The sequence below is a fragment of the Pygocentrus nattereri genome, chromosome 6 (genome assembly GCF_015220715.1).
Source record: "Pygocentrus nattereri isolate fPygNat1 chromosome 6, fPygNat1.pri, whole genome shotgun sequence".
In the NCBI taxonomy this organism is placed as follows: domain Eukaryota; kingdom Metazoa; phylum Chordata; class Actinopteri; order Characiformes; family Serrasalmidae; genus Pygocentrus; species Pygocentrus nattereri.
In genome coordinates this window covers 5,804,566-5,826,588 of record NC_051216.1, presented here as the reverse complement: position 1 = coordinate 5,826,588, position 22,023 = coordinate 5,804,566, and the positions used below count along the sequence as shown (strand labels likewise).

General features: G+C 45.6%; 2 protein-coding genes across 3 annotated transcripts; one reads left to right on the top strand and one right to left on the bottom strand.

Annotated features, from left to right (window-relative positions):
- Positions 1–91: 91 nt before the first annotated feature.
- On the bottom strand, positions 92–8,043 carry si:dkey-69o16.5 (uncharacterized protein LOC100149419 homolog). 2 transcript variants are annotated; one of them, XM_017683700.2, is made up of 8 exons: positions 7,860–8,041; positions 7,291–7,379; positions 6,960–7,034; positions 5,305–5,384; positions 4,125–4,298; positions 1,919–1,978; positions 1,756–1,838; positions 92–397 (listed from the first exon to the last, which is right to left on the bottom strand). In XM_017683700.2, exons 1-8 carry the CDS (start codon positions 7,952–7,954, stop codon positions 331–333), a joined length of 723 nt encoding a protein of 240 aa, XP_017539189.1. In that variant the 5' UTR covers positions 7,955–8,041; the 3' UTR covers positions 92–330. The 2 variants fall into 2 exon arrangements, with proteins under 2 accessions (XP_017539189.1, XP_017539190.1); XM_017683701.1 differs by lacking the exon at positions 1,756–1,838 and having other exon boundaries at positions 7,860–8,043.
- Positions 8,019–17,683, top strand: umps (uridine monophosphate synthetase). Its single transcript, XM_037539498.1, has 8 exons — positions 8,019–8,153; positions 8,807–8,997; positions 10,258–10,411; positions 11,231–11,494; positions 13,100–13,510; positions 14,244–14,419; positions 14,707–14,821; positions 15,639–17,683. Exons 2-8 carry the CDS (start codon positions 8,824–8,826, stop codon positions 15,812–15,814), a joined length of 1,470 nt encoding a protein of 489 aa, XP_037395395.1. The 5' UTR covers positions 8,019–8,153; positions 8,807–8,823; the 3' UTR covers positions 15,815–17,683.
- The last annotated feature ends 4,340 nt before the right edge of the window (positions 17,684–22,023 follow it).

Sequence of the window (22,023 nt, the reverse complement as noted above, 5' to 3'; positions counted from 1 at the left end):
TATGATTTTTTTATTTTGCACAAACTTTTTTTCTCTTATTTGGTTAAAAATTTCTACTCACACGGGAAAGAAAGGTCAGTACTTGGGCGCATCTGGTCAGCGGCACAGCTTTATTGAACATGGCATTTTATGACCACATCGTGCGGCCCAACCGGTCCGAATGCTTTCAGAACTCAAGACACCGTTCAGGTCGGTTTAGGTCTTTATTACAAAAGTTATAATGACTTCTAATAAACACGCACACTGGTTTTGTACTTCAGGGTGTGACTGTGTGGCACGGTGCTGCCTTTACGCTCCATCAGAGAGAGAAAGGCTGCTGTTTACTGTGCGTCACTGTGCATCGGTCAGTAAGAAGCTCAGGTCACTCCCGGGGTCGTGTTCAGTGGTCGGCTTCCCCCTGAAAACAGATCAGAAATGACTTTTTCAGCTACACATGGAAACGGTGCTGCACTGGTGTAGGTGCACCAATACAAACCAAACAAACACAAATACAGTGGTGACCAGTCAGGAGGAGTTGTTTGCAGTAAAGTTATGAATATGTAGGCTGGAAGAAGCAGCTCCTGATTTAACGTAATGAAGAGCTGATCAGATCAACTCCGTGTTGGATGGTAACTGTAAACACTGGACTTCCTTTTGGTTGGGATAACGCACACAAAACAATCCCACTGGAATGTTTATTTGTATTTTTTTGGATAAATAAGTGTTTACTGCTCAGATAAATGACTATATATACACGTATATACGACTATGTATATACGGTTTTCTCAGATGCACAGCTCTGTAAAGCAAATCAACACGCAAACATTGCAATCAGCTCAAGCCCCAATACAGAGGAAGAAGAAACAGATTTGTTGAGTAGTCATGGCAACGGATAGTCAGCGTGACTCAAAGACACAGGGGCTGAGTAACAGCCCGTTCTGCTAAAAACGTTCAAGAAACAGCAGGAGGAGATTCACCAAAGCTCTAGAGCAGCTCTGCAAGAGGACATCAAAGTGTACCTTTCAACAGTCATGTCGTGAGGGCAGTCGTGGGCTGGAGGTCAGGGAACCAGCTTTGTGACCAGAAGGTCGCCGGTTTGCTCCCCTGAGCTGACAGCACATGACTGAGGTGCCCTTGAGCAAGACACCTAACCCCAAACTGCTCCCCGGGTGCTGTGGATACGGCTGCCCACCGCTCCAGGCAAGTGTGCTCACTAGTGTGTATGTGGTGTTTTACTGCACAGATGGGTTAAATGCGGAGGTGAAATTTCCCTGTTGTGGGACTAATAAGGGTCACTTATTATTATTATTATTATTATTATTATTATTATTATTATTATTATTCTTCTTCATTTCCATTCTGCTGGTGGAATGGTCACTTTCTGCAGGCCTGCTAGAAGTTTGCTCAGCGTTATCAATTTTTCTAAATTCCCAGCCTTAATTATTCATATGTAATTAAAGTGCTGCATAATTAATTAACCTTAAATTAACCTTGTAGGTACAGATTTGAGTCTGCACCGTGGATCGAATCTGCACGTCCAGCACAATTTCTTTGGCTGTTTAAAACAATTCAATAAGTGGTGTGCAGACCCTGGGTGAGCTCGGGGGGGTTAGCCGATAAGGCTGAAGGCTGATGAAGGTGACGTGCCGCCTCAGTGCTGACGCAGCGTTTCAGGTTCTGCTGTCAGTGGAGATTTACACAGATAAAGCTCTCTCAGGCCCTGATAAGCGGAGGAATCTTTGCTCTTTGCTCTGTGTGATGGAGCTGCCGCGTTACCTTTGGAACAGTCTGGCCTTCGTGCTGCCCAGCAGAGTGGCTTGGTTTCCCTCCACCAGAAGCATGGATCCCTCCCTCAGACCCTGCAATCACAAACTCACAGCCTCCACACCTGCAGTCTAACATCACCGCGGCCAAGAGCTCTCAGATAACCACCACTCACCAGGACGCTCGGCGTGTCCGGCTCCTCGTGATACTGAAGGATCCTCTGCTCACGCGTCTCCTGCAGGACACGGGAAACAGCCGCGGGTCAGCTACTAAATACAGCACTAACACTCAGACACTGACCGTTTAGGAAAGGCGCCGTATAAATAAAACCTACAAAAACTTAATAAACCTTTTTGAAAAATTTAAAAAGAAATATGACTACGGAAAAGAAGAAGGAATATTTGCTGGTGTTCACACAGTGCTGTGCGAAACTCAGGCACCCAAGACAAAATCTATTTATTGGTGTAGTTTGTGTTTATTTGCTGAGAAAAGTGTTAATATTTGAATAAACAAAATGTATAGAATATTAATTAATAATGATATATATATATACACATACATACATACATACACACATACATACATATATGTATATATATAATAAATAGTGATGTTCTGGATGTTATTGTGTTTGTTTACCCATCTCCAAGCCTCTCCTCCTCGAGGAAGCCCAGTATTATATGTAGTTATAAACCAGCTCCTGGTTTGACCAATCAGTGCTCAGTAAATTGAGCTCATGATGTCATTGATGATATTAACGAGTCTCTGTGGCGGCTGTGAAGGTGTCCAGGAAAAATATGGACCCAAGAAATTCTTGTTACTGTTTATTGTTTTTGTTTATTTGAATTATGAAGATATGAATGTGTGTGTGTGTGTGTGTGTGTGTGTGTGTGTGTGTGTGTGTGTGTGTGTACACCAGCAAATATTTCTTCTTCTATTCTCTTGCCATAATATATCTATATATTCATATATGTATATACACACACACACACACACACACACACACACACACACACACACACACACACACACACACACGTGCACTGTTTCCACACTCTTAAAACGATGGTTGCTCAAGGGTTCTATAGTAAAGCCAATTAGCACTCAAATAACCATCTGCTTAAGTGGTTCTTTGCATGGTGAAGTGGTTCTTCAGATTGATGGACATAGATGTGCAGTAGATGGTTCTAGATAGCACCAAAAGTGTTCTTCTACTGTTAGAAGCTTTATATATATATATATCTCAATATGTTTTTGACAAGTTAAACACCCATCATCTTATACATTATTTGTAAATTTCATAATGAATGGACCGACAGAAACCACCCAAAATTACTTGGAAAAACATCTGGAAGAACGAGTAGCTTCTCCTGTAGTTACAATTTTGGCGATACGAGGTTTTGATCCGACAACAAAACCTTGTATGTCCAAAATATTAAATTTGATAAAATTCTTCTAAAAGGTTCAAATAGAGCACATTCTCCATCAATCTCAGGTAAGATTTCACCATGCAAAGAACCACTCAGGCTTTCGAACGGTTCTTTGAGTGTTCATGGCTCTAAATAGAACCCCTGCCTTTACCAAAGAGCCCCGTTTTAAGTGCGAGTCACTATTCAGTGTATAAAACACTGTGTGGTTACACTGACCATGTTTTTGTACAGAACGGTCAGATTGTTTTTGGAGTCTTATTATTTCCACTGACGCTCGTGTTCAGATGATTCTCAGATGGATTTGATCCACTGATCAGAGGCTTTGGTCACTGTTGTCAACTCAAGTGCCCACTGTCCTTAAAGCGTAAGGGGGACAAACACTAAGAAATCATACGTCACAAACACTGTGTCCACTCACTGTCCACTCTATCAGACACTCCTACCTTGTCGGTCCACCTTGTAGACGTGAAGTCAGAGACGACAGCTCATCTGCTGCTGCACAGTTTGTGCTGGTCATCCTCTAGTCCTTCATCAGTGGTCACAGGACGCTGCCCACAGGACGCTGTCGGCTGGATATTTGGTTGGTGGACTGTTCTCAGTCCAGCAGCGACACTGAGGTGTTTAAAAACTCCAGCAGCACTGCTGTGTCTGATCCACTCAGACCAGCGCAACACACACTAACACACCACCAGCATGTCAGTGTTACTGCAGTGCTGAGAATGACCCACCAACCAAATAGTACCTGCTCTGTGGGGGTCCTGACCACTGAAGAACAGGGTAACAGAGTATCAGAGAAACAGATGGACTACAGTCTGTAACTGTAGAACTACAGAGTGCAGCTATACGGTCAGTGGAGTGGGACTGATATAATGGACAGTGAATGTAGACACACAGAGGTGGAGATGTGAATCTGGTTTGTCAGATCAGGTAGAAGTGGTCTGCTGTACTGACCCCCATGTGCTTGCTGTTGGGGTCCGGGTCCAGGTAGTGTGGGTTAATGTTGAATGGGACCAGGCCGATGGCGGAGAAGGTGGGGGGGTAAACGATGGGCATGTCGTTAGTGGTGTTGATGCTGACGGTGGCCACATTACTGCCTGCACTTGACCCCATGTACGGAACTCCGTCCTGCAAACACAACACACACAGTGTTTACTCACCATTCACTTCAGGGCAGCATATGGACGGCTCTGCTGCAAGACGCACTGCAGACCACTTTCAAGAATTTTCTATTTTTCTTGATATACACTGTCGTGAAAGCGCTTTACACATGCGAGAATGGAAGTCCGGGAAGGCCATGGATTTGTATACCCTTTTCATTCCATAACATTCCATTATAGTCCAAGCAGTGTGTAGGACCCTATTGGAATAGCTCTGATTTTTCTTAACATACTTTTTCTCCTGAAAAACATGTTGCAGAGAAAAGACCTTAAGTCCTAGAGACACCAAACTTGGTGGGTAGGTGTAGTTTGTGTGCAATTCACCAAGCAACAAAAACTACCCCAAACGGCCGAAAGGGGGCGCTATAGTGCAGCAAAACACATTTTGCTTCATAACTCCTAAACCGAAATATGTAGAGACAAAATTCTTTGTAATTCTGATTCCTTGCGTCCAAACAACTTTGCAATTTGCATCATTTAGCTCCTCCCACTTCGACTTTTTTGCTCATTTGCATAATATGTGAAACCTACTTTTGCAAACCAGTCCTAGGTTGTTTGCTCAATCCTCATGTATCTGGCACCAAGAAATTCACAACAGTCCAACCATCAGTAATTATCAAAAACATGTTGACTTTTGTAAACAATATGGCTGCAATATGCTAATTAACCCTTCTGACATCATTTAAAACTCTATACCTCGAGAATGGCTCAGCCAAAAGCAACTTGACAAGCTTATTCAGTAGAAGATTCTGAGGTAGCCTATCAATTATGGTGGGCATATGTCCTTAGGGACAGGATAATTGCCAATTAACTGTTTCAGCCTTCACCACTAATTCAACTACATTGGTTGAATAAAGCTCGTTTATCTGTTACCACATGGAGTAATTGCTCTAAGTAGATCCGATGAGGCACTTTTTATAGTGTGTAGACCATGTAAGGCTGTGTGTAGGCGGGACAGTAATAAACACGCTCACCTGGAGGACTCTGTTCTTTATCTCCGTCACTAGGTTGTGGTCATAGAGAGCTTTCAGCAAGCGAAATGTGTTCCCACCACCTGACGACCACAGAGGAACGAAATCACATGTGATTAAAACAGCATCAATCAAAAGTCTGGACGCAACACTAACTTAGCCACAGTACTGTAAACATACAGTGGTAAATATACTACTGTACTGTAATCTCTTGAACAGAACGAGTGGGTTTCTTCCTAAATGTGCACAATATCGTGCATGTCATAATGCAGTGTGCAGTAACAGTGTGTGCACTAATAATGCATGCAATGAGGGTGAACGCAGTAACAGTGTGCAGAGTAATAGTGTGCAGTGAGGGTGTGCGCAGTAATGGTGAGGGCAGTAATAATATGTGCAGTAATGGTGTGGGCAGTAACGGTGAGGGCAGTAACGGTGTGGGCAGTAACGGTGTGGGCAGTAACGGTGAGGGCAGTAACGGTGAGGGCAGTTAGGGTGTGTGCAGTAATGGTGAGGGCAGTTAGGGTGTGTGCAGTTAGGGTGTGCGCAATAATAATATGTGCAGTAACGGTGAGGGCAGTAACGGTGAGGGCAGTAACGGTGTGGGCAGTAACGGTGAGGGCAATAATAGTGTGTGCAGTAATGGTGAGGGCAGTAATGGTGAGGGCAGTAACGGTGAGGGCAATAATAGTGTGTGCAGTAATGGTGAGGGCAGTAACGGTGTGGGCAGTAACGGTGTGGGCAGTAACGGTGTGGGCAGTAACGGTGAGGGCAGTAATGGTGAGGGCAGTAATAATATGTGCAGTAATGGTGAGGGCAGTAATGGTGTGGGCAGTAACGGTGAGGGCAGTTAGGGTGTGTGCAGTTAGGGTGTGCGCAATAATAATATGTGCAGTAACGGTGAGGGCAGTAATAGTGTGGGCAGTAACGGTGAGGGCAGTAATGGTGAGGGCAGTAATGGTGTGCGCAATAATAATATGTGCAGTAACGGTGAGGGCAGTAATAGTGTGGGCAGTAACGGTGTGGGCAGTAACGGTGAGGGCAGTAACGGTGAGGGCAGTAACGGTGAGGGCAGTTAGGGTGTGTGCAGTAATGGTGAGGGCAGTTAGGGTGTGTGCAGTTAGGGTGTGCGCAATAATAATATGTGCAGTAACGGTGAGGGCAGTAACGGTGAGGGCAGTAACGGTGTGGGCAGTAACGGTGTGGGCAGTAACGGTGTGGGCAGTAACGGTGTGGGCAGTAACGGTGAGGGCAGTAACGGTGTGGGCAGTAACGGTGTGGGCAGTAACGGTGTGGGCAGTAACGGTGTGGGCAGTAACGGTGAGGGCAGTAATGGTGAGGGCAGTAACGGTGAGGGCAGTAACGGTGTGGGCAGTAACGGTGAGGGCAGTAACGGTGTGGGCAGTAACGGTGTGGGCAGTAACGGTGAGGGCAGTAACGGTGAGGGCAGTAACGGTGTGGGCAGTAACGGTGTGGGCAGTAACGGTGTGGGCAGTAACGGTGTGGGCAATAACGGTGAGGGCAGTCACCGTGTGGGTTATTTTGAAGCTGTACAGTTGAAGCGTCATGGCACTTTAACAGAATGATTTTATACGTTTATCTGTTTTTGCATTGTTGTAAACAGCGAGTCTTTCTGATCGTAGTGTAAATAACATCCCTACCAATAAAAATCCCCTCCGCCTGCCGAACAGCCTCCACCGGGTCTGCAGCCTCGTGAACGCTGTCCACCTCATAACCTGCAGGACCACAGCGCATCATATCAGACGGAGAAAGAAACAGACTGACCGGCTTTAGCACCGATATATATGAGAGAGAGAGAGACAGAGAGAGAGACAGAGAGAGAGAGAGAGAGAGAGAGAGACAGAGAGAGACAGAGAGAGACAGAGAGAGAGAGAGAGAGAGAGAGAGCGAGAGAGCGAGAGAGAGAGAGAGAGAGAGAGAGAGGAGAGAGACAGAGAGAGAGAGAGAGAGAGAGAGAGGAGAGAGACACACCCAGAGTCTTCAGCTTGTCTCGGGCAGTTTTGGTGTAGGAGTCTTGGTTGTGCAGAGCGTAGGGGACAAACAGGATCCTCTTCACCTGCCTGAGAGCACAGAGCACAGCTCATTCATCCAACAGCTACATCCCTCTGTCTCTCTGTCTGCCTGTCTATCTACGTGTCTGTCTGTCTGTCTGTCCGTCCATCTAATGAAATCAGCTTCACTTTGTTCATCACTTTTTAAAAATATGAACTTTAAATTAATTTAATTACATCTGACTAGATGAGCACCCGCCCCATAGGACTCCTATAGGACCCCATCAGACCCCTAACAGTGGCGCTATAGTCTTCCGCTCCCAGTCCTGCTGTATGTGAAATCCATAGACACAGTCCCTGAAAAGGAAATCAATAAACTGATCGATTTGCCTGTTAGACGTAAATCAAGGCAGCTGGATTTGTGGTGTGAGCTCAAATATGATGATAGCTTTATTAAACCACAAGTCTAGTAGCCTTGATTCACTACTCCTGGACACCTGACCGAAAACTTTCAGACACGGGGAGGAACCGCTGATCGGAGGGACTCACGGGCCGAAGAAGTCCTTGATCTGCTGCTGACAGTGCTCCAGATATCCTCCTCCATGCACAGTGGAGTTGGACACCAGCAGCAGCCTCCTCTTCATCCTGACCGGCGAGTGAAGACCACCAGAGGAGCCTGCAGGGGAACCGAGAGCAGCGCAGTCAGCAGCACATGACCAGAGGAGGGCTGGACTTATCCTGTCCTCGGAGTCTGACCTTTGGTCCCTCGGGGGGGTCAGTGGGGTCAGTCTCTCGTTATCACAGGCAGTAAAGCAGCAGGACCGAAAACCGAAAGACTGACAGGTTTGAAAACACACACTTTTTTACGCTTTTTAATTTATTGCAAATCTGTAATGTTTATGTTCTTGTACTTTTATTTTCCCCGGTAACTCTAAAATACCCCGGTACTTTACTCTAAAATACCCCGATATTCAACTCTAAAATACCCCGGTACTTTACTCTAAAATACCCCGGTATTTAACTCTAAAATACCCCGGTACTTTACTCTAAAATACCCCGGTATTCAACTCTAAAATACCCCGGTACTTTACTCTAAAATACCCCGGTATTTAACTCTAAAATACCCCGGTACTTTACTCTAAAATACCCCGGTATTCAACTCTAAAATACCCCGGTACTTTACTCTAAAATACCCCGGTATTCAACTCTAAAATACCCCGGTATTCGACTCTAAAATACCCCGGTATTCGACTCTAAAATACCCCGGTATTTAACTCTAAAATACCTCGGTACTCAACTCTAAAATACCCCGGTATTTAACTCTAAAATACCCCGGTATTTAACTCTAAAATACCCCGGTACTCAACTCTAAAATACCCCGGTACTCAACTCTAAAATACCCCGGTATTTAACTCTAAAATACCCCGGTATTTAGACCTTTATTTTGTCGCTCCTCTGCTGAGTGTCTGGCGCTGCCGTGTCTTTTATTGTGTCAGGAGTCCTCGTGCCCCGGATGTGGAGCCCTGCGTGGGGAAGGATGGCGGACTCCGAGCTGCGCGCGGTGGTTCTGAAGCTTCTCGATGTCCAGGCGGTGAAATTCGGGCAGTTCAGACTGAAGAGCGGACTGACCTCCCCCATATACTTCGACCTGAGGGTCATCATCTCTCAGCCCGCGCTGCTCAGACAGGTACAGAGAGAGAGAGAGGGAGAGAGAGAGAGAATGGGGGATAGAGGGGGAGAGAGAGAGAGAGAGAATGGGGGAGAGAGAGAGAATGGGGGGGAGAGAGGGAGAGAGAGAGAGAGAGAATGGGGAGAGAGAGAGGGAGAGAATGGGGGAGAGAGAGAGAATGGGGAGAGAGAGAGGGAGAGAATGGGGGAGAGAGAGAGAGAATGGGGGGAGAGAGAGGGAGAGAATGGGGGAGAGAGAGAGAATGGGGGAGAGAGGGAGAGAGAATGGGGAGAGAGGGAGAGAGAATGGGGAGAGAGGGAGAGAGAGATGGGGAGAATGGAAGAGAGAGAGGGGGAGAGAGAGGGGCGAGAGAGACAGAGAGGGATAGGGAGAGTGGGAGACTGAGAGGGGGAGAGCGGGAGAGAGAATGGGGAGAGAGAGGGGGAGAGAGAGGGGCGAGAGAGACAGAGGGATAGGGAGAGTGGGAGACTGAGAGGGGGAGAGCGGGAGAGAGAATGGGGAGAGAGAGGGGGAGAGAGAGGGGCGAGAGAGACAGAGAGGGATAGGGCGAGTGGGAGAGAGAGAGGGGGAGAGCGATAGAGAGAGGGGGAGAGTGGGAGAGAGAGAGGGGGAGAGAGACAGAGAGAGAGAGGGGGAGAGCATGAGTGTCAGTAAGAGAGAGTGAGTGATGAGGCTGTAAGGGAGTGAATGTAAATGAAATGCTTTTCTTTTATTTTTCCGTTATTATTTTCTTGTGCTTTTCTTCCTTTTCATTGACAGTTCTTTGTTTTATTGTGATTTAAAGTATTTATTTTTTGTGTTCTTATATTTACTTTGCTTATTTAAATTTTATTTTATTGTCTTATGCATTTGTGCTTAGTTTATGCTTTTTTTCCTTTTATATTGCTGTTCATATTGTGCTTTTGTTTTTTTATTTTACTTTGCTTTTTTCTTTTGCTTTATTTTTAAGCTGTTTGTTGTCCTGCACTTTTATTTTGTCTTCTAGTTTTATTTTATGTTCATATTTTGCTTCTATTTTACTTTCTCTTGCTACATTTTCTTGCGATTTTTATTTTTGCACTTTTATTTTCTTTTACTTTTTGTTTTATTGCATTTTTTTTGTTTAGGTTTTTAAATTTTCTTGTGCTTTTTGAGTCAATGTGCTTTATTTCTGTTTACTTGAACTTGTTTTTTCTGTTTTCATTCTAATTTATTGTGTTTCTGTATAAATTTATTTCTTAGTTTTAATTATTATTATTATTATTTTAATTCTCTCAGGTGTCCAGTCTGCTGTATAAGTGTGCTGAGGATGCTGCGGCGAAATTCGACTGCGTTTGCGGGGTCCCGTACACAGCGCTGCCGCTGGCCACCATCATCTGCTCCACCAAAGACTACCCCATGCTCATCCGCAGGAAAGAGGCCAAGGACTACGGTAAACGCACTGTTCAGCTGCAGGTGATGAGACAGCTGCTCAAATCAACACGCCTCCAAGCTCCCGTGCAAAACTTTGGACACTGAACAGATCATCAAATCAAATCAAATCAAATTTATTCATAGTGCTTTTTACAACTGACATTGTCACAAAGCAGCTTCACGGAATTCCAGTAAAGACCGAGTTTTAACATGAATGTGAAACCCCCAGGTGGGCAAGCCAGGGGTGCCAGTGGCGCCAGTGGCAAGGAGAACCTCCCTCAGAGCTGAGGAGGAAACCTGGGGAGGAACCAAGGCTCACGAGGGGGGACCCGTCCTCCTCTGGTCAGACCACCTACAGATTATTATACTACTAATATTAATAGCAGTAGTGTTAGTAGTAGGAATAGCTGGGAGTCTATGAGAACATCAGTGTAGGTTGGGCAGTTGGTCCAAGGCAGGTGGAGGTATCTGGGGTGTGGGCAGCTGGTCTGAAGCAGGTAACAGGAGGGCTCGGCAGTCAGTCGTCCTTCAGTGTCCGGCCGGACATGTGGGCGGTTGTATACTCGGAAAAAAGGCAGGGAGAGGGAATTAGTTTTATTCTGTCTGTTTGTACGTAAAACAGGGAATGTGAACGTTTCCAGAGTGTGGCTAACGACTCCGGCCGGTCTGACTATGACAGCTTAACTAACAGGAGAGAACCAGAAGGACACACAGACACGAGAGCACTCTCAAGCAGTTTGGCCTTCCTCCGCTCCACCTCTGAACATCGACTACCTTCAGATTATTTTCAGTGCGGTTCCTCTCACTCTCTCACTGTCTCACGTCTCTGTAACCCCAGGAACGAAGCGGCTGATCGAGGGAAACGTGCAGCCTGGTGACGTCTGTCTGATCGTGGAGGATGTGGTGACGAGCGGCAGCAGCGTGCTGGAGACGGCTCAGGTGCTGCAGGCTGAAGGATTAAAGGTCACTGACGCCGTGGTGCTGCTGGACCGGGAGCAGGGCGGCGCGGCGAGGCTCGAGGCTGAGGGAATCACTCTCCACCCGGTCATCAGCATCTCCACCCTTCTGTCTGTGCTGCTTGACGCCGGACACATCGACAAGGGTTAGTACAGGTTTTGTTGTCCCTCCTGTTTCTCCAGAAACACCCAGATAACCCCCGATAACCCCCGCGTGCATTCAGCTGCTCTGAAGGAGTTTGGTGCAGCAACTCTTCTGGGAACGCTTTGCACTAGATGTTGAAACATTGCTGTGAGGATTTGATTGAGCATTAGTGAAGTCAGGCACTGATGTTGGATGGTCAGTTCTGGACTGCTCCAGCTATTGGATGGAGCTCCATCACTCCAGAGATTGCAGTTCCTTTGCTCCACAGCCCAAAGCTTGGGGGGGCTTTATACCCCTTTAGACCACACGTGGCATTGGGCCTAGTCACCTTAGGCTCATGTGCAGCTGCTCCAGAGTGTCCTGTTCTATTAGTCAGTGCTTTTCTATGGAGATCATACAAGCTGTGTGAGCAACTAAATGCCTGTGTCCACAGTGTAGGTCAGGGGTCCTAACCTAAATGTTAAGAAGAGCCATTTCGGCCTTTCAACAAAATCAAACCAGCTCAGCTATAGACGCTTTTCTCGCATCTCCAGCTGGAACGTTTCCTCAAAAGTAGATCAGTTTACTGTAAAATGTCTCTCAACGTTCGATTTTTATGAGGCTGAAGTCGCTTCTCATTCACCAGCTTCTTGTTCAAATTTTCCCGTTCCACCTTAAATGGAGCCTGAGGCGTCAGAATGTAACTGCTGCACCATTTAAGGCGGAACGGGAAAATTCGAACAAGAAGCCACCAAACGAGAAGCCGCTTTCCGCATCACAACTTTTTAGCGTTTCAGATTCTCGTTGCAGATTAAACGTGTCAGGAAACCAGCAGGCGTGACTATAAACACAAAGAAGTCCATTCATCTCCAAATTATCGATGTTTGTCTTAAATGTCTCTCTTGTCTGTTTCGTTATCAGGTAGGTGAGACTGTTGTCTGTGTTGCTATGGCGACCAGCCGTCTGCGCTGATCTTCAGGGTTAAAGGGTGAATCAGCAGTTCTACATTAACTCCAGCGTTTGAGACCATTTACTGTTACACTGTGTTGAACAATCAGCAGAGCTTTATTTTACTGTAGAGGAGGATTATTTTATTATTACCTACTGATCCGATTCAGCTGTGGAGCCGCGACAGGGCAGTAAAAGAGCCTCGTGTCTCTGACTCCTGGTGTAGGTCAACATTTCACCACAATGCTGAAAAAGCGAATTACTTCTTATAAGCTTCTCCGCGCTGTGACTGTGATTCACAGCTTTGCGAATAAGTACTAATGTTATTATTCTTTGGTAAATTTGAAGTGAATTTGTGCACTGGAATATTAACTAACAAAAACAGAAGGTCTGAATATTTGCTTTTCCTTACTGTAGTTCAAGACAGTCAATAATGATTTAATTGTATTTTAGTTCATTTAATCTCACTTTAAAGCCTCTAATTTGGCCAAACAGATGCCAATCCCTACTCACACCACAATGATGACCAGTGGAACAAGTGCAGTTCCAGTTTTCCGCTCCCAAAAATTCTGATCCTGCATGCAGTGTAAACAGAGTTAAATGTAGGTGAAGTGAATTTCCGACGTCGTGCGTTTCCACTGATTATTCACATACAGTACATCAACCTTGATATTCACAGCCACCTGCCGCAGTGTGGAAGACTTCATCCGGGAGAACCAGACCTTCAGCGCTGGTCAGCAGAAAGGCTCCTCGCCCGTGAAGAAGACGGCATGTGCGGAGCCGAGTTATGGAGAGCGAGCCGGTCGCCCAGGAATTCACCCTGTGGCCTCGCGGCTGCTCCGGCTGATGGAGCAGAAGACCACTAACCTGTGCGTGTCGGCGGACGTGATCCATGCGGAGGAGCTGCTGGAGATCGCCGAGACCCTCGGGCCGCTCATGTGCGTCCTGAAGACCCACGTGGACATCCTGCAGGACTTCAGCCCTGAGGTGAGCGGCAGACTGAAGGAGCTGGCAGAGAAACACAACTTCCTCATCTTCGAGGACCGCAAGTTCGCAGATATCGGGAACACGGTGAAACACCAGTATGAAGGTTTGTGTCGGGGGGAGTTTCAGGGTTCTTTTCAGTCCTTTGTCTCAGTAAATTAAAATAGGGCTGGACAGTATGACCGTGTTCATCGTTCTCGTGAAAACGTACGGCCAATACGTCACGATACTTTATCAGAAGTACAAAATTATAGTAAATATCATGACAACATCTTGAAATATGGGGATGTTCTGGAAGTGACGATTTTTAATGTTTCGCACTGATTTTCAGACTTTGGGACACATTTACTTCAAAATAATGTCTTAATCTACCTGCTCACCATGTGGCCATGAGTGGCAGGGATGCAGCCTCACTTTCTGCTCTTAAATGCAAGGGCAAGGCTAAAATAAGGCTCCGCCTGCAGACTCAAAGTTTGTGACATGAAAACGTGGGACAGCATGTTTTGAATAACAGTTTTTAATATTAATAATAGATTTAGCCTAGTCTCTTTAAAAGAAATCAAAAAATACTTAAAACACCAAAAAATGCAAGTTTTATTTTCACCAGTGTGAATTTCGGGTTCGGGACAGACGCCTCCAATGAGGTTCTGTATATTTAGCTTATTACTGTCTCTATTAATGTCTTGGGTTTAAATAGATCAGAAGAAGTCTTGTAAGTATCTAAGCCATGAATGTCTCTGTTTTTTACATTGTTTTAAGTAGTTTTCTTTACTGTGATAATGCAGTGAACTAATTAGGTAGAATGGTGCATATAAAGTGTGTGTGTGTGTGTGTTTCAGGTGGGCTGTATCAGATCTCCTCATGGGCTCACATCGTTAACGCCCATGCGGTGCCCGGGCCTGGTGTGGTTGAAGGTTTGCAGGCGGTCGGTCAGCCTCTGGGTCGCGGCTGCCTCCTCATCGGCCAGATGAGCTCTCGGGGGTCACTCGCCTCCACAGAGTACACGCAGGCTGTGGTAAGACTTCTCTGGGGAATCAATCAAGAAGATTAAAAAATACCAGCAAAAACTATGAATAGAATGATTTTACTCATCGTTTCACACGTTGCACTAAATCCGGGTCCCTCGTGTTCTTTTTAACGTCTGGAACACAATTTATGACTCGGACAAAATGAAGCTAGCTGGTCAGAGGCTGTGGTCAGCTAACAGAGCTGTGCTGGTTTTCCTTGTAAGAGTTGATGTGTGTTTTTTGATGCTGGTCAGTGAGACGAAGTTTTCCTGAAGCGGACTTTTTTCCCTCCCAGGTGAAGATGGCGGACGATCACTCGGACTTTGTGTTCGGCTTCATCAGCGGCTCAAAGATCAGCTCTAATGCGGGACACATCCACATGACGCCGGGGGTGCAGATGCAGCGTGGAGGTGAGCGGTCATTTACGGTGGAACTGTCCTCAGTTAGATTCAACAGCCCTGAAAATGGGTTTGCAGCCTTTAAAAAGCTGCCACCAGATGGCGCCGCCGTTCTATATGACAATGAGCATTTTGTGGATTAATGTGGGTGGTGGATCGCTCTCAGCACAACACTGACGTGTGTGTGTGTGTGTGTGTGTTGTTTGTGTGTGTTGTGCTGGTGCAAGCGAATTAGACACAGCGGTGTAGCTGGACACATCAGTATCACTGCTAGGTTTCAGGAAGGTGTTTTAAGTTGGTTATACTGAAATTTTAAGCAGAGAATATGTGACGTGATGTCACGAAAAATTAGGCTTTTTTTTTTTCTTCATCAAACAAAATGTGTCCAAGTGACTGTGTGTGTGTGTATATGTGTATATATATACACACACACACACACACACACACACACACACACATATATATATATATATATATATATATATATATATTATGTGTGTATGTATGTATGTATGTGTGTGTGTGTGTGTGTATATATATATATATATATATATATATGTGTGTGTGTGTGTGTGTGTGTGTGTGTGTGTGTGTGTGTGTGTGTGTGTGCGTATGCTGACTGAGAAATTCTGACTAATAATATTGACCATTTCATTTATTTTTTACTGTAATAGTGGCCAGAAAATGAGTTAATTTTTTAAAAATATTATTCAAGTTGAATCCACCTTAATATCAGTAGAGCAGTTTGGAGCATCATGGTGCATTTCCACCCTGGAGCCCACCACAGTGCTGTTCAGTCTTCTGAGCCTCCTGTTGGTTTGTCCTCCAGGCGACGGTCTCGGGCAGCAGTACTCCACTCCGGGCGAGGTCATTGGCACCAAGGGCTCTGACATCATCATCGTGGGGAGAGGGATCATCGGCAGTGCGGACCGGCTGAAGGCAGCGGAGGAGTACAGGCGCGCGGGCTGGGAGGCGTATCTGAACAGGCTGTCTGCTCTCAGCTAACCGCGGCCACCCGTCATCCTGATCCTGATCCTGGTTTACAGCCTAATCTCAACATTCCTGCTGCTGCTGTAGACTCTGATCAGGGTTTTCCAGGCTGGGAGTGATCTGACTACTCCGTCTTTACACATTGCTTTGATTTTCCTGCACATTAATAATTACTCGGTGCAGTCGAGTCCGTCAGCAGCGCAAAAGAGGAACCGTTTCAGAGGAAAACTAATAAATGCTGCTGTATGTAAGTCTCAGGTACTCCGCTGTTGTTTATGTGGGCAGTAAGTGTGTCTTGGCCAGTCAACACATTATATAATGTTAGAATAACATTGCCTTCAACCATCTAATGAATATTGCCAATGTCCAAAAAAAACATAATAATAATAATAATAATAATAATAAGCTTTATTTTTGTGGCACTTTTTTTTCACAAAGTGCTTCACAAAAGACAAATAAATCAAAATTGCCAAACTAAACAAGAAAAGACAAAAAGAAATAAGCTAACAAAAATGCAAATAATGAAAGCAGTAAAATATTTTGCTGGTGCAAAAGGTAAAATGAATAAAGTGTTAATTAAAAACAAAACAAGTGGGTCTTAGCCTTCGTCTTAAATACGCCAAAATCTTCAAAAAAACCAACCAAAAAAACAAACAGTATCTCCAAAGGTGGAGGCAACGATGTTCTTTACTTTTAATGTAAGTTAATGTAAAGAGATCTTATTCCAAGCAATTGTGGATTTCTTACTATTATTAATCTTTTTTTTAGTCAGAGACAATATTAGTTAATAGTAATCATTAATAGTAAGACTTGATTAGAGCAGGTGTGCCCTGTCCTGGTCCTGGTCCTGGTCCTAGAGCTCTACCACCCTGCAGAGTTCAGCTTCAGCTCTGATCTAACACACCTGGTCCAGGTAATGAAGACCTTCAGGGGTCAGATGTGCTGGATGTGAGCTCTTCAGGGTGGTAGATCTCCAGGATCTCTAGCATTAGAGCAGGTTTGCCTTGTCCTGGTCCTGATCCTAGAGCTCTACCACCCTGCAGAGTTCAGCCTCAGCTCTAATCTTACACACCTGGTCCAGGTATTGAAGGCCTTCAGGGGTCAGATGTGCTGGATGTGAGGTCTTCAGGGTGGTAGATCTCCAGGATCTCCAGGATCTCTAGCTTTAGAGCAGGTATACCTGGTCCTGGTCCTAGAGCTCTACCACCCTGCAGAGTTCAGCTTCAGCTCTAATCTAACACACCTTGTCCAGGTAATGAAGGCCTTCAGGGGTCAGATGTGCTGGATGTGAGGTCTTCAGGGTGGCAGATCTCCAGGACCAGGTAGTGGGCAGCCTTTTAATGATCAGATAAACTGGGTATTGGACGGTAACTGGAAATAATCACAGTGGATTATTTTTATTTGTATTTATTCTACTGTTAGGAATTCTTTGACAGGTGCTTCCTGCCCAGATAAGTGGCTTTAGTTATCATTTTAAACGATGGCCTTGAACCCCTGCACTGCACTGTTTGCCTGAAGTTGACGTTACTGATTATTTCCGACATGTTTGGTGCCTCGTCTCCGTTACGTTCCTTACCGACAGCCAGCTGGATTTCCAGTTATTAAACTGACTTACATACATTTCAGAAGTTAATTTTAAAAATGTGTAACTGACTCTGCTGATTCATACAGCTGGACCTGGATAGTGTAATTTTGCATTGTGATGATGATGATGATGATGATGATGATGATTCCGCCCAGTGTGTTACTGAGCTCGTCCTGCTGCACGAGTGTGAGAGTCCTTAATCACTGCCTGGACGTCAGGGAAGTTTTTTGGCCAAATGAAATGTGATCAGGGTTGTACAATAAAGTAGTTTTGCCAATAAATCATGTTTGATACAATAATTGAGCCTGTAAACGTTTTATTTGGCTATCAAGTCAAGTCAGTTATATAATTCTGAGCGCCGGACGGCGATGTTTGTTACAGCTGTTGGAAAACCTTTATCTCCAGAAAGATCCTTACAGGAGAAGGAATAACAGTTCCAATAACTTTTACTGGAAGTCAATGGAACCAGACGGCTTTCCAAGGCCTTTCAGGTCGTTTCTTTGAGTCTGTTCATCATAAAATTTACACACTGTGAAGAACGAGAGGCGTTTTCAAATCGTCAAAAACTGAAAAACGTGAAGCTGTGTTCCGGCTCTGTGAGGGTCTTTGGGGGTCCTGACCACTGAAGAACGGTAAGAACAGCAAAGAAAACAACAAAATCTTACAAAGGGGCGTCTTGTGCTTAGGGGCAGAAGCCCCCTCCCATGAGTTCTGCTCCTGTTTGTCTAGTTTTATGTCTCTAATCTGGTTTTTCAAAAATTCAGTTGACAGTATTATAATATATAAATGTATATAAATAAACATCCATCCATCCATCCATCCATCCATCCATTTTCTAAGCCGCTTCTCCGTCAGGGTCGCGGGGGGAGCTGGAGCCTATCCCAGCAGTCTTCGGGCGAAAGGCAGGATACACCCTGGACAGGTTATAAATAAACATTTACATTAAAAATATATTCAAATTAAATTGAGCCACTATCAGTTTGTCTTAAAGTCCTCATAGTAATAAACTATACGCTTAAAAAACATGGTTCTTTGAGGGTTCTTTAGTAAAGAAAATGGTTCTATGTAGAACCATTAACACTCAAAGAACACTTTGCACGATTTGCAAAAAAGTATTTAGTCAGCTACTGATTGTGCAAGTTCTCCTACTTAGATGAGAGAGGTCTGTAATCATCATCATAGGTTCACTTCAACTATGAGAGACAAAATGAGAAAAAAATCATTGTAGGATTTTTAAAGAATTTATTTGTAAATTATGGTGGAAAATAATGATTTGGCCACCCACAGACAAGCAAGATTTCTGGCTGTCACAGACCTGTAACTTCTTCTTTAAGAAGCTCTTCTGTCCTCCACTCCTTACCTGTATCAATGGCACCTGTTTGACCTCGTTATCTGTATAAGACACCTGTCCACAGCCTCAAACAGTCAGACTCCAAACTCAACCACGGCCAAGACCAAAGAGCTGTCGAAGGACACCAGGGAGAAAATTGTAGACCTGCACCAGGCTGGGAAGAGTGAATCTACAACAGGCAAGCAGGTTGGTGTGAATAAATCAACTGTGGGAGCAACTGTACGAAAACGGAAGACATGCAAGACCATTGATCATCTCCCTTGATCTGGGGCCCCACGCAAGATCTCATCCCGTGGGGTCAAAATGATCATGAGAACAGTGAGCAAAAATCCCAGAACTACACGGAGGGACCTGATGAATGACCTGCAGAGAGCTGGGACCAAAGGAACAAAGGCTACCATCAGTAACACATGACGCCGAGAGGGACTCAGATCCTGTAGTGCCAGGCGTGTCCCCTGCTTAAGCCCGTACACGTCCAGGCCCGTCTGATGTTTGCCAGAGAGCATATGGATGATCCAGAAGAGGACTGGGAGAATATCATGTGGTCAGATGAAACCAAAATAGAACTTGAACGGGGCCATGTACCTCCTTCCATCAGTGAGAGCATTGAAGATGGAACATGGCTGGGTCTTCCAGCATGACAATGATCCCAAACACACCCCTCGGGCAACGAAGGAGTGGCTCCGAAAAAGCATTTCAAGGTCCTGGAGTGGCCTAGCCAGTCTCCAGACCTCAACCCCATAGAAAACTTGTGGAGGGAGTTGAAAGTCCATGTTGCCCAGCGACAGCCCCAAATCACCGCTCTAGAGGAGATCTGCAGGAGGAATGGGCCAAAATACCAGCTACAGTGCAAACCTGGTGAAGACCTGCAGGAAACGTTTGACGTCTGTCATCAACAAAAGTTATGTTACAAAGTACTGAGTTGAACTTTTGTTATTGACCATAATTTACAAATAAATTCTTTAAAAATCCCTTAATGTGATTTCCTGGATTGTTTTCTCAGTTGGTCTCTCATAGTTGAAGTGAACCTATGATGAAAATTAGACGTCTCTCATCTTTCTAAGTAGGAGAACTTGCACAATCAGTGGCTGACAATTTGGCACCAAAAAGGGTTCCACTGTTCTAACAGGCTTGACATTGTAACAATAGAGGAACCCTTTTTGGTGCTATTTAGAACTTTTTTCAAAACGAAGAACCGTTCCATGATGCAAAGAACCCTTTAATCATGCGAGGGGTTCTTTGAGTGTTCATGGTTCTACATAGAACAATATTCTTTAGCAAAGAACCCTTGGAGAACCGTCATGGTGTACGACGAAAGCGAATGTAGATGTTTGTAATGAGAGTTAGTTATATAGTGTGGCATTATTATAAAAGATGTAAATTGATATTATTATAATAATATTCTCCTTTAGACTGCGGAACCGATTAGTTTCTGGGGTTTTTTGAGCTGAAGTGAATCAGAGCCGCTCACCTCTGGAGCTGTAATAACGCTTGAGTGTGCTTTAGTGACGTCACGGCTGGACGACTGCGGTCTTCTCTTTTCTGGCCTCCCTGTCAAAACGCTCACTAGGTTACGGTATGTTCAGATGCCGCTGCTGGGACCGTCACCTTTTCAGAAGGAATGACCACATCACCCCTGTCCTTCAGAGCCTTCACCGGCTGCCCATTACACTCCGGGTCCAGTACAAAGTTCTCCTTATAACACATAAAGCTCTGCCCAGTCCGGCTCCTCAATGCTTGGCCGAGCTTCATCGATATGTCCCATCCCACACTCTGAGACCACAAAATCTAGGCCTTCTTCATGCTCCTAGATTTAAATTGGCTTCTATGGGTGGTCAATCATTTAATGTAGTAGCTCCCAAGTTATGGAATGCTCTCCCCCCAGCTCGGGATGTAGCCTCTCGGTGAGCGTTGATCCGTTTGTACTCCGATGTTTACCTGTGCCGTCTTTTGTTTAATGTGACTGTAAAGCGTCCTTGAGCAGGGAAAAGCGCTATATAGATAAAAGTGATGATGATGATGAGTAGTGCAGCAGCAGCTCCGCCAGCAGGGGGCGCTGTGATCATGTAGATCAACATCTGCTTCCCAGAGGCCCAGAGCACCTCATTGTTCAGAAGATTTCAAACTGGCTAATGACCTCAACGACTTCTATTCACGTTTTGAAGTCATGGACTCACACCCCCCCTCCTCCACCCCCCACACCACAATACACTCAACCACTTTGGATTGCCCATCTGCCCCCTCTGCCCTCTCAGTCCAGGAGGAGGATGTGAACAGGCTGTTTAAGAGGCTAAATCCACACAAGGCTTCGGGCCCTGACTCCGTGTCCTCTGCCACCTTGAGACACTGTGCTGATGAGCTGGCCCCAGTCTTCACGGGAATCTTCAACTCTTCCCTGGAGTCATGCCATGTCCCAGCCTGTTTCAAGTCCTCCATCATCGTCCCTGTCCCCAAGAAACCACGGGCCACAGGACTTAATGACTACAGGCCTGTGGCCCTGACGTCCGTAGTCATGAAGACCTTTGAACGTCTGGTCTTATCCCACCTCAAGTCCATCACCAACCCCCTTCTGGACCCCCTGCAGTTTGCCTACAGAGCCAACAGGTCTGTAGATGATGCCATAAACCTGGCCCTCCACTTCATCCTGCAGCATCTGGACTCCCCAAGAACCTACGCTAGGATCCTGTTTGTGGACTTCAGCTCTGCATTCAATACTATCCTTCCCACTCTGCTCCAGGACAAGCTCTCTCTGCTCCATGTGCCCGACTCCACCTGCAGGTGGATCACAGACTTCCTCACGGACCGCAGTCAGCGAGTACGGCTGGGGAAGATTGTCTCGGACATGCGGACTTTAAGCACAGGATCTCCTCAGGGCTGTGTACTTTCCCCCCTGCTCTTCTCCCTGTACACCAACTGCTGCACCTCCATCCATGACTCTGTCAAACTGATTAAGTTTGCGGACGACACCACCCTCATTGGACTCATCTCAGACGGTGATGAGTCTGCCTACAGGAAGGAGGTGGACCGGCTGGTGACCTGGTGCAGCAACAGCAACTTGGTGCTCAATGCCCAGAAGACAGTAGAGATGACTGTGGACTTCAGGAAAGCCACAAGCCCCCTGCCCCCCCTTATCCTTACCGACACCCCCATCACCACTGTGGACTGTTACCGGTTCCTTGGCACCACCATCACCCAGGACCTCAAGTGGGAGCTGAACATCAGCTCCCTCATCAAGAAGGCCCAGCAGAGGATGTACTTTCTGCGGCAGCTGAGGAAAGCCAAACTGCC

Excerpts from the sequence above, each read along its gene's own strand:
- si:dkey-69o16.5 (XM_017683700.2), bottom strand. The coding sequence starts at position 7,954 with ATGAAGAGGAGGCTGCTGCTGGTGTCCAACTCCACTGTGCATGGAGGA. Across the intron at positions 7,380-7,859 it reads ATCAAGGACTTCTTCGGCCC|GCAGGTGAAGAGGATCCTGT; the intron begins GTGAGTCCCTCC and ends CTGTGCTCTCAG. Across the intron at positions 1,979-4,124 it reads CCAACAGCAAGCACATGGGG|GAGACGCGTGAGCAGAGGAT; the intron begins GTCAGTACAGCA and ends CGTGTCCTGCAG.
- umps (XM_037539498.1), top strand. The coding sequence starts at position 8,824 with ATGTGGAGCCCTGCGTGGGGAAGGATGGCGGACTCCGAGCTGCGCGCG. Across the intron at positions 8,998-10,257 it reads AGCCCGCGCTGCTCAGACAG|GTGTCCAGTCTGCTGTATAA; the intron begins GTACAGAGAGAG and ends TAATTCTCTCAG. Across the intron at positions 11,495-13,099 it reads CGCCGGACACATCGACAAGG|CCACCTGCCGCAGTGTGGAA; the intron begins GTTAGTACAGGT and ends TGATATTCACAG.